Below are 12315 nucleotides of genomic sequence, written 5' to 3'. Positions count from 1 at the left end.
TGGCATGGGCCTGCTCTCCTCTGGGTCCTCTGGCTCAGTGCCTCTGACCTTGGGTGGCTGGGACTCTGAGTCTCCCTGGCTCTCTTCCCATAGCAAGTGGTGACTGTAAACTATAAAACACTGTTTTAATTAACTTTTATTTTTTAAGTCTTAAAATGAAATTTTAATGTTACCACCTAAAGAAAGGATTTGTGAATTTCTCACTTCACTGAGTTGGCATATTAGATTCAGCTATTCTGACATATAGCCAGGAGAAGACTGTGAATTATTTTTCATTGCATTTAAAAATATTTTGGGAATTGACACAATCAGTGTTTTTCCTAAAATTCCTCTTTCCTTGCCTTGAGAATCCAAGGAATGAGTTATAGTTGAAATTTTCTATTTCAGACTTAAGATCTTACTTCAGAGATTCCAAGATGCTAATCCTGTCTCATCTTTTGGTATATAATCATCATTCCCTTCACTCAAGACATCTTTTATAGAAACTTTATGCTGTCCCTGGAGGTACATGCTAATATATTCTTAGTTTAGGAGAAGTATATTTTATGTAGAAAGATGAAATCATTTTTTTTCCCCTTAGAGGATGGCTGGGTATCAATGGCTCCATAGATACTCCATTTAGACTTCTACTCAGGACCAAAATAGAGTCAGTGTTTCAAACTGGGATAGACTACTTCACTGAGATTGGACTCCAGTTAGATTCGTCAATCCAAAATCCATTTTGAATCACCAGAAAGAGAAAGCCGGGCTGGGGCTTGGCCATGTGGGTAGAATAGGAAACGGGGGTGGGATTCCTCACTGGTGTGTGTGTGTGTGTGTGTGTGTGTGTGTGTGTGTGTGTGTGTGTGTGTGTATAAGGGGGATATGTGAGACTTGTAAGCCAGGAACACAGTTTATCACAGGTCTGTTAGACAGACAAGGAGTAAACAAGTCAAAATTAGAGAGATAAGAGCCAGGTTGGCCTTAGGGATGAAGTGTGCTTAAAGAAGGACTGTGTCACCAAATCTTTGCTATAAATGAATGTCTAGAATTTTCTCTTGCCAGCTCAACTATAATAGGTTGGGAAGTCAGGGGTGGCTTGTGTTTTGTTTAAGTGGGTTAGTGTCTCCTTGTAACAAAGTCTTCTCTTTCTGTCTTAGGAGATGAGCTCTCCACTGGCCTGGCTGGTGATTCCTTTAGTACCCAAAGCCCAGGGGACTTCCCTGAATCATGGCTATATGGTTAGCTCTCTGGGGCCAAGAGAGACTTCTCTACTATGGCCTTGGGGAAAGCCTTCCATCAAGAGGGCTGACTGGTGTCTAAGTCCAGTGGTGTGTTAATGGTGGAATGGCTATATGGCAATAGGGGCCTGGCTTTGGTCCTCTGGATTATATCCTTGTCATCTGTGAGGCGTCAGAATCCTTAGACTGAAGTCAGAACCAGGAGGGCACACACTTCATCATCTTCGTACCATTCACTTGCATGAAAGTGGTAAGAAACCTTTTTCTGGTAAATTATAATATTGTATTTGGTAGGGAGGAGGAAGAACCCATGGAAAATGGGGGTGATTAAAAATAACAAAGTTACATACATTTTCACATACATATTCACTTGATTCTCACAACAACCCTGTGAGGTAGGTATAGTACATGTTTCCAGTTTTACTTTGCAAAGAAAAACACCAAAGACTAGAGAGTTTAAGTGGTTCGCCCATAGTGATGGTAAGTGCCAGGACCCAGACTCCAAGCCATGTCTTCCAACTTCATAGCTTGATTCCACCTATGAGCAGCTACAACCTGAGGACTACCAGTTTGATGACAGAATGGGGAAGGCGCTTAGTAAGAGAGTACCTAACTTACTGAAAAGTCAGGTGGCTTAGAAACAATACGTTAGTAACCAGAATCCATATGATCACTCCTTGCAGGGGTTCCCCCGGGGACAGCCGCTTGTTGGCTTGAATTTTTTGGGTTGCTTTGGCATATTAGGAGATCATCTGAGGCAACCTGGGCAACTAGGAGCTTCCTGGGTGGTCCAAGATCAGAGATGAGGGAATTCTCGTGGCCATCATCATACTGGTCTAGCACTCACCATTCTGTTGAACTGTCTGACTTCCCCATTAGAATGTAAAATTCTGAGGGGCAAGCACTGTAACACAGTCACCATTGAATACTCAGAAGTCAATGCTGTTCTGGGCACATAACATATCACCAAGAAGAACTGTTTGAATTCACAGGGAATTAAGATGCTCCGTGAGATGTTTCCATACTTTACTTGTAAGAGATTGGTTTGCCCAGAAGAGATATTATAGATGAATGTGGTGCTGGGTATACGGAAAACTCAGCTATTTTGATGGTGGGTAGTATGTACAGGCACTGCTATTCCAGGGTGTCATCTCATGATTCAAGTGATCTTTGTCTACAATGACAAATTTACTAGATGTGGATTCAGACTGGTAGCTCTACATTAGTCAGAAATCCATGCACATGTAGGTTTTTGATGGGCACCAGGGGTAAAGGCAGTGTCTCTTGTCATGGAGAAAGATGGTTCATTTTGGTAAATATGAAGATACTACTGTTTTAGTAATATGGAGAGAGCTCTGTGATAAAATTCTACAAAGATATTTAATCACCATCACCAGTGGCTCAATAAAGTCTGGGAGAGGACTGTCTTTTTTTCTGGGTCAGTTCTGCCAAGGCACATTCTCCTCCGTCCTCCATGTCGGTCTTCTTGACACTTGGCCATCAGAAGTCCCAGGACCCACAGTTTATACTGTTTAACCTTGAACAGGTAGAAGCTGGAGGACAAAGCTGCTATGGTCCAGACTTGGACCTCAGTATGAGTGCTCCTGACCAGGACACATAGGCAAGAAGTCCACTGCATAGAAGCACCCCTCCAAGATGAATGGGTCGGCTCCAATAAAGACCCACAACCTGTGGCTAAAAGCAGTAGTCACATTGTTACTCTTCTATGAGTGGATTACAGCAAAAACTTGTGGATGTCATAAGCTGGTGAGTTCAACTTCCTCGAACTGAGTAAGAATTTTTAACTTAGGATATAATACCTCAGCTCACCAGTTTAGGGCACTCAGGATAGAGTGGGTCCTGAAATCAATAGGTGGGAAAAAGTTCAGCAGCCCTGGTGCTGCTAGCGGTTATGGGTCATCTAGAGGTCCTCCCAGTTGTGATGACTGGTGCAGGCCACGACTGGATGCCTGGCTTCTCCAGGTGCTGGTGCCAAGCTTCAAACATGGTCTTAATGGCCAAGCATTCCTTCTTTCAGATGTTGTAGTTTCATTCTGCAGAGATGAAGCCTGCGGGAAATAAAGCATAATGGCACATCAAGGTAGAGTTCAGATAAGATCTGGCTTTCCAAGGTCCTACCTCTGGGAATACTGCATTGGCTTCACTTTAAAGGTCCATTGTAAGCAAGATGGAACTTAATGACAGCCATTGCAAAACTCAAAGGACTCGTAAGCACCCAAAGAAAGCAGAACATATTGCCTGCTGGTTCCATAGAATCTGTTTCAGGAAGGGGCTTGGGGTTCACCCAGGATACACTGGGTGAACTATATGAGACCTTGGATATCTTCACCAGAAAATAAAGTCAGCATCACCCTCAAAGGAAAGTCAGTAGAGATTTCTACCAAGTTGGTCTTGGTAGACTTTCACACACAATACCCTGGAAACTGTCTCCTTAAATCTTGAATCTCTGATCTTGACTTTTAATTATAATTATAATTTTATAGCATAAACTTTAAAACACTAATAATTAGTGATAAGTATGGGAACTTCCCAGGTAGCACAGTGGTAAAGAGTCCTCCTGCCAATGCAGGAGATGCAAGACACCCGGGTTTGATCCCTGAGTCAAGAAGATCCCCTGGAGTAGGAAATGGCAACCCGCTCCAGTATTCTTGCCTGAAAAAGCCCATGGACAGAGGAACCTGGTGGGCTATAGTCCATGGAGTCGCAAAGAGTAGGACATGACTAAGCACAATTAATGATAAATATATAAATCTTATTAGAGTTGTAACCTCTAATCAAATTTGATGTTGTTAAATGCATTTTAAACAACCCACTTAAATAGATGCTTTAAAGAAAAGAACTTCCTTCTTTCTTAAAATCCAACGGGGTAGACTTCATAATTCAGCCTTTAAATAGCAGAATCATATAAATTTAGATCAACAGAAAGATCCTTGAATTAAGACACAAATCAGGAAGCTTAACTTTGGGCAGCTTCAAGGGATCAATGTGATCTTTCTTCTATGTTCTTATTAGAATTTGTGCCCCAATTTTTTGTTTATAAAAATCTTTGCTAATGTTATAGAATTTAGAGAAGAGTAAATGTTTTTAAAAATTATCAGTGGATTGTTAGCACTTACCAGTTAATTGAGTTAAATAACCAGTTATTTCAGCAATGCACATGGTTTGACTAAGCTAAAAATAGAAATCAGCTCCAAAGACTTTTAAAGACATTTCCCAAAGTTAGCTCAGTGAACACTAATTCCAAGAAATGGCTTTTGTCATTAAGTAGATTTGGGGTACACTGAATAATTTCTACCTCTTTAGAAGACTTAAATAGATTCATTTTACAGACTCTAGGAAGTCTTGTAGTAAATAATCTTATTCAACAATGTTTAATTCAGTATATCACCAACACTTCTAAGTTTTTAAGCAATTTTTATTAGCATTTTATAGAACTTGTAGAACAGCAATTGTTCCATTTGCTACGTGGAACAAATTTTAGGAATTCTGGACTAGAAAGTAATACAAAAAATACTTATTTTTAAAATCCACACTTTCCCCATTAAAAATAAATAAATTAATTACTAATTATCTGTTACTACCATTGTTTTAGAATCAAGTTGGCTTCTTTGGAAAACAGGAAATAAACTTGCTTAAAACATGAATTCTGCCCTTAACAGGCTCAGAATCTGGCTAAAGAGATCAGTCTATGATACATAAAACAATATTAAACACCAGAAAAATCCATAGAACCAAGCACTAAGTTAAGTAATGCAGATTAATAGGTATAGTAGTTCTAGGGACGAAGATGAAGTGTTGGAGTAATGAAGGAAAAAACCATGGAGGAGGTGAGACTGGTTTTGTGGGGATAGCTAGAATTTTGACAGGTCAATAGAAATTTTACTTAAGGGCAAAAATATACAAACTTTGAAGGCCCTATGGCTCCTGGAAGCAGGAAATAGTGTGACAAACAATACTTGTTACACTGTAGTCATTTAATTTTAATATATCTTGAGGCCTTCCTGCTCAAAGACAGAATGTTGAACAGCAGTATAATTTTTTTTTTTTTTAATGTCTCCTATACTCTTTCAGAATTCTTACCTGGTAAGTTTTAATAAGCTGCTTAATTATCTATTGTCTGTGATAATCTAACTGATGACAGGGAGAATATTTTATTTATTTGCATATCTTTATAAACCAGTTATCTCTGCATCCCTAACATCTGGTCCATGGTAGGCCCTCAGTGAATATTTTTTGACTATGTGAGGAAATCAATGAAAAAATTATACAACAGAAAATAGGGAGGGGTTATATGTATACATAAGACTGTTTCACTATGTGGTACAGCAGAAACTAACATAATATTGTAAAACAATTATACTCCAATTAAAAATTTTTTTTAAAAAGAATATAAAAAAATCCCTCTAGATATTGTGTCAGGAAATAATGAGTAGAATTAGAACGTGTAGGCTATTGATAACCAGGCAGAGGAGTGGGAAAGAAGGAATCAATAAAGATTTTTAACAGTGGTGGACAGAAAGCATTGTTTATGCAAAATCAAACTATTAGTGATATACAGGGTTGACTGAAGTAAAACTAGGTCAGGGGATCAAATGAAATTATTGTTAAAGCAGTCTAGTTACAAAGAAGTAAGGTTCTAAGACCAAGGCTCTAAGAATAGAAGAGAAAAGGCACGTTGTTGAGCGGATGGATCTCTGAAGCTGACTAATAAGAAAGATCAAGCAGCATGAGTGAAAGATGATTTTTTAAAGTATAATCATAGCTAAAGCTTATTTACTATAGGTTATGCCAGGCACTTTGGTTTAGTCTCTGGTTCAATCCCATTTGTTCCCTACAACAATCCTGGGATAAGAACTATTATCGTCTCTGTTTTACTGATAAGAAAATAGGTTAGACAGGTTCAGAAATTTGTTCCAAGTTACACTGTTAGTAAGTAGCAGAGTAAGGACTGGATGAGGTCCATCCCACCCCCGAGCCTGTGTTCTCAGCCCTGGTCATCTCTGAAAAAGAGATGGATGTTTATTCTTTCACAGAAACATTTGAAGAAGAGATGGGTTTTAGATATTTGACTTTTGAGATGATTGTGAGATATATTATTGGAAAAGACAATGTTCTATTTCCAGCAGCTTGGACCTTGATTTAGTAAATGGTTGGCTTTTCAAATGGCTTGTTAATGTATTGTTTGAACTGTACCCTCGTCAGTCCTGCGGCGAAGGATGTCCCCCTGTGAGGATAGAACACCTTAGGAAGCCAGGAAATGCCTAGAGAGGGCCCACCTACGACACTGGCCTGGACTTGTGACCTGAAGGCAAGTGACTGTCTGCTAAGAGGGCCATCACATCCAGGGGCGTCATGGTGGACCAGCCTGAACTTCAGCTTGTAAAGCCTGCAGTTAAAGGTAAATTATTTGAACTGTAGGATTCTGAGTGTCACGCTGAAGCTGTGAGGTGCTCTTCTTCCTTTTCACTTTGACCAACTCACTGAAGCTCTAATGACTGTTTGCCTTGGAGATATCACATGCAATCCCTGGTGCAGAGTTTTATGTTGTTTTGGTTTTTAATCTTCAGGAAAGTGTCCATTCCACTGTTGTATTTACACTTTGCTGTGGTTTAAATGCTAAACACAAACAAGGTATGCAAAACCAAAATTCAACCACATAAAATCAGATGGTAAATCTGAGTGGTGTATTTGAGATAGGACTGATTTTTTTTTTTTTTTACACAATTTCCTTTAGAGACTGATTTTTAAAGGTAGAAAAAAAATCGGATCAGGACTATCAACTTTCAGAATTGTAACTCCTGTTTGATTTTTCGTTATAACTTCTGTTTTTCTCTCTCTTGCTCAAGCTCTATCTCAAGACAGTCTTTCTGGGTAATTCATTGCTGAAATGAGAGTGGAATCACGTAATTTTATTTTGATATTACTGGTGTATTGGAGAAGCACACAATTGCCTCAAACTCCAAGCCGTTTGAAATTTTGAATGATTTTATTTTCTTAAGAAAATGGAAGAAAACTGAGACAGAAAAGGCATCTATGAATGAGCTGAAAAAAACACAGAAGTTCTGGCTGCACATTCTGCTACATGTAAACAGGGCTTGGGGACTCTACTTTTTCATCCCAGACTCTGCTGGCTGAAGCCTTTGTTTAAGTAAAAGGCCATGTGGGGGCCACGCTTGGCATTACCCACTAAGAACACCCGACACCTACATGTGCTTACGACCTTTTGAAACATCTTTTAAAAAAAAGTTTAGTTTTTATATTGAATATCAATTAACAAAAGCAACACATAATAATTATTATATATATATCTAGAACCACTCAAGTCAAGGAGAAATTAGAAAATCTCAGGTAAGCACAAAATAAAATACCATAATATTGATAGACACACACTACTATTCAATTGATTTGTATTAGGAAACTGACATCAGCATGTTAGATTATAACTTCTTATGCATCAGAAACAGTCTTGAGCCTACTGTTTATAACAGTCATTCTTGGTGACAAAAACTCATACTGAAGTTCTAAATGTGCCCCTTATGTAATATTTCTAAATTTTGCTAATAAGATAAGTCTTTTTGATAGTACTTTCTCTCCCTCTCTCTCTTTTTGAAGTTTCTCTCTTCCCATGCACTGTTAATTTACTTACCTCTGAACCAGCAAAATTTAAACAACGTTCTGTTGCAGGACAGAGTGCTGTCAGACCCGACATTACGCTTTCTATCTATAGAAAATTTGTGCAAACATTTAAGATCACGATTCCAGTTGGACAGCAAAATTTATTGGAAAGATTTATTATTGGAAATACTTTTGAAGAACACTGAGAGTCAGAATTTAGGGACATTAATTTCAACGATGGAATTAGCATAGGCTCAGAAAATGTTTCTTTTATTTTCTTCCTTTTTCAGACCATTTACATTTTAATTGTTTTTCATTTATCATATAGAATCTATCTTGTTGCAGAGATTTAACCAAGAGTTTTGACCCTGAAATATCAAACATTTACAAAATATTCCATGTAGGAATGGAAAATCTCACATGCTTTATGATAACAAGTACAGAAGGTGTACAGTATAAATACTGCAGCAAAGATGTTAAAGCAATGCACAATTAGAAGATTTCGATAAAAACATTATAGATTAGTTAAGTGAAAGCCATGCTAAATTTATTTCTTCAGGACTTTGGTAATTTGTGTTTTTAAAAAAATTCTTGTGGGGTAACAGTGATACTTCATGAAATCTGTTCCTTTTTATGTATAATACACAGCGCGCGCGCGCACACACACACACACACACACACACACACACAGCGCGCGCACACACACACACACACACACACACACAGTCAAAGTCAATGGCAGTGGGTGGTTTATGTCAGGGCTGGTTTTGACGCCCCTCTCCCGGAATAAGATAAATGTAAGTGATGAAGAGCTCCTGGGGCTGGTTGAACTCATTTTGTATTCAACACTCTGCCTGGCCCCTTTCTCATCTCTTTCTTGCTCTCTTTGTATGTTCAAGCCTACTTGAGTTTCTTTTTTCTTTTGTAGAACTTTGTTCTTTTGATGTGTTTCAGGGCACGCCCTGTGGCAAAGAGAACTTCCCAGGAATCGGAAACATCGCCCAGAGGTCTGAAGCAGTCACTGTGTAATAGAAAGATTCGGGCCCAGAAGCTAGGTTTTCTCTCTCCAAAACAGGTTCAGAATACACAAGAAGAATGCAAACATGCAATACAGCCTACACAGAAGATTGTATTAAAGGAACACATACAATGAAATTTAAATGCCAAGGAGGCATTTGGTGAGATTTTTAACCTGGATTGAGCCCAGGAGAGTAATTTAACTTGAGATGTGTCTATATGCATTTGCACATTTGCTCGTTTAACCAAATTCCCCCTATAATTATAAATTATCTCGTTTCACTGCTATAATCGATGTATCTGCGATTTTTTCCATGGCACATGGTCCTATTATAAAATGATGTGACAAACTGCAGTGCTTTAACTTCCTGTTTATTTATTTATGAAGTTGAGAGAAATGCTGCTGTAAGTATTGTAAAATTGGTTAGAAGGCACCATCTCTATTAGTAACAGAAAGTCTAGATAGAAGAAGTTAATTATTTTATATGCTATATCAGTATTTCTATTTTCATAGATTAAGACTATTTAAGTAAATTGTGTTATGTTTTATTTAAAATATCTCTGTTTACTCACATATTATACTTTATGTGGCAAATCTTTCAGGACTATGTCATTGAATTAGAACTTGAAACTGAAAATAAAAAAAAACAAACAGAAAATAAGGAAAAACGGTGCAGTTTAAATGTACACATACACAAACTTATCAACTTAAGACCTGCAAATAATAGTTAAATTCAACTTTACTCAAGTCTCTAAAAGAAGGCTTTTATTTATAAAATCAAAACAGTTGGAAAAGCAAACATACCTATAAAATTGGTAACTTATTGATTTAGAAAACCAATCTACATTAATTAGGTGTATTGTTTACTTCTGTGTAAAGGAATTCATTTACCTACTGAAACACAGAATGCTACTAACTGAATAATAGATCTAGGAAAAATCTGACCAGCAAACAGTTGATTATTTTCAACTAAATTAGATTCAGTTTAATAAATTAGGTTCAATTTAATAAATGTATTGAACACTGTTTATGTGTGTGCTAATGACATTATTTATTGATTTCTAGGAAAATAATTAGTGGTATCACTGAATTCATTCAGCATTTTCCAACAAATTTTATGCTTAAATAGCAAAAATCAACCAACTAATTGTCACAATTTCTTTTAACTTTGGTCTTTATATCCACAGCTTTAAAGAAAGAGAGCGAATGATTTCTGAAATGATTCAGTTATTCATATATTAATAAAATGCAAACTTTTAACAATAATATGGGAGGATAATTTTAACAAATTGGGAATACTATAAAATAACTTTTATAACCACAATACCTCTTGAGTGTTTTCCACATGTACCTGGGTTACTATTTGTAAATATTTGTATAAATATTTACAAATAACATAAAAAATTTTTGATAATAGTACATACTGGAGACTCATGAAACACTTTTAAACACTACCAGGAAAGTTTAAGGGCGCTGTTTTATTTAAACCAAAACCAAATCTTAAATACAATACAAAAATACATAGAAGAGTGCAAAAGAAGGACTTTTATTTGTCTGATGCATATATACTAATCCTGCACCTTTACTTATTGTTGCATAGCATTTCTAGAAACCGAATGGTTCCAAAGTATTTGATCCTAAATTTGATAAGATACACAGATGCATAACGGACATTGCAACACTTTGCATGTAAAGGGCCATGTAATGTCCTCCTCCGGTTTATAAAGGTCAGGGAAAGCCACAGGTTTTGAAGGAGCAACACAGAGCAGCCCCAGTTTACACAAGATCACTGCTGTGGCACAGCACATCAGTTGTCGCATCATATATTTTAATGGTGCCAGAAATCCTCTTTTTCCATAGTTGCAGTTGTTTTCTGCCTCTCCTGCTCTTCTGCAGAGGTGGTATCTTTGACCTATAAATGGCATAGAAGTCTGGTGTGCCAGGTATCTGACTCACGTGTACTGTATATTAACCCCAAACCAGGAAATACAGTGCTTTTTATTTTTAAAAATATGCAAAATTTAAGAGAAATTGAGCCTTTTCAGATGGACTGACGAGTTCCGGCCTTAGCAATGTTTCTGTGTATTTGACTGATGACTAAAATAAGATTTCCTTAGTGTCTCACTGAACATTTTTCCAGCCATGTTTATAGAAACCACTTGGGAAAACAGACACCTGTGAATTTTCCCTTTTAAACAAAAGCAAGATATAGCAACTGATTAGAAATTAGTTGACTGAATTCAATCAGATTTTAAATTAAGCTTTTAATTGCAATAAAGAGTTAAAGGGTATACTGGAGACACCACACCTACCCAAACCATATTGATTAGTTACTTTTATTGATTAAGGTTACCAGATAACCATACCATCTCTATTTTACTACTAGAGTTGTGAAATGATTCATTTTTAAAAATTTTTAGTTATTTGCTAGCTTCCAAATATCTGTTTATTTAAAATAAGTAGTTACTTGGATTGATTGACTATTTTCTACTCTTATTTCTATTCCACCCCCCAAGTCTATGTGGATATTATCTAAATATTTTTCTAAAAGAACAGTGGGCTGATGTTCTGTACATCTTCCCCTTGAGCTCACTACCATTTTTTTTTTAGAGATGTTAAAGATCATCAATCAATATTCCAAACCTCTCATTTTAGAAAGGAGGCAGTCTTGGGGAGTTTACATGAGTTTCATCACTCAAATATAGTACCACAGTAGGACTTAATGAAGATGAAGGATTGATGCAGAGTCACCTAAGTACAATACCACAGTTCTTAAGATATTGCACTGTAATGATTCATTTAGAATAACAAACTTTTATAAACATCATCTCATAGATACAACGACACTATGAGACAGGAATCTCAGTAGATCCTAATGATTGTATAAACTATTTAATGGGTGAAATAACAGAGTCTGAGGATTATCAAATGGTTTGGCCAAGATCCAACAGCTAAGCAGTAGAAGAACTGAGATTTGAACTCCTCCTATTTTCTGACTTCCAAGCTTGTGAGTAACCACTGTGCACATTGCCTATAACCTGTTTTTCTTTGTTGTTCTTTTCTTCTCTTTCAGGTAAAAATCAGGAGCTGTTGTTATTAATCTTCATAAAGCCAGGATGCCTGGATGATAAAGAATTCAGTGAATGATTGCTGCAGGAATAAACCCAGGATCCAGCTAACAGGCCCAGCTCTCTCTTCTACACTTTGGTCTATTCAGAGAGCAGGAGGTGGGATTTGAGGAGACAGAGGAAGACTGAATTCTCTAAGGCATAGAAATATTTCAAACCACTTTAAAAAAACTTATTCTACACTGTCAGTAAGAGCAATTCTGCTTCTTGAATGTGGCTTAATGAGGACAGAATTTGCTGGCGGTTTCCTGATGCAATTGATGCCTAAATACTCCATATCATGTGCACAGCATATGGTCTATACATGATTTTA

The 12315-nt window shown here is 37.0% G+C and overlaps 1 protein-coding gene across 2 annotated transcripts in view; it reads right to left on the bottom strand.

Annotated features, from left to right (window-relative positions):
• Positions 1-1493: 1493 nt before the first annotated feature.
• GRID2 (glutamate ionotropic receptor delta type subunit 2) overlaps positions 1494-12315 on the bottom strand; it is a 1592807-nt gene continuing 1581985 nt past the window's right edge. The window contains exons 16-17 of one of the 2 annotated variants that reach the window (XM_081594858.1): positions 9447-9504; positions 1494-3289 (exon numbers count right to left, since the gene is read on the bottom strand). In XM_081594858.1, the coding sequence (XP_081450984.1) occupies positions 9484-9504 (21 nt within the window). In that variant the 3' untranslated portion in view covers positions 1494-3289; positions 9447-9483. The remainder of the gene's footprint in view (positions 3290-9446; positions 9505-12315) is intronic. The other variant, XM_081594839.1, reaches the window with a different exon arrangement.

The sequence above is a fragment of the Giraffa tippelskirchi genome, chromosome 1 (genome assembly GCF_054371585.1).
Source record: "Giraffa tippelskirchi isolate mGirTip1 chromosome 1, T2T-mGirTip1v1.2.pri, whole genome shotgun sequence".
Lineage (NCBI taxonomy): Eukaryota > Metazoa > Chordata > Mammalia > Artiodactyla > Giraffidae > Giraffa > Giraffa tippelskirchi.
This window is presented reverse-complemented; position numbering and strand designations above follow the sequence as displayed.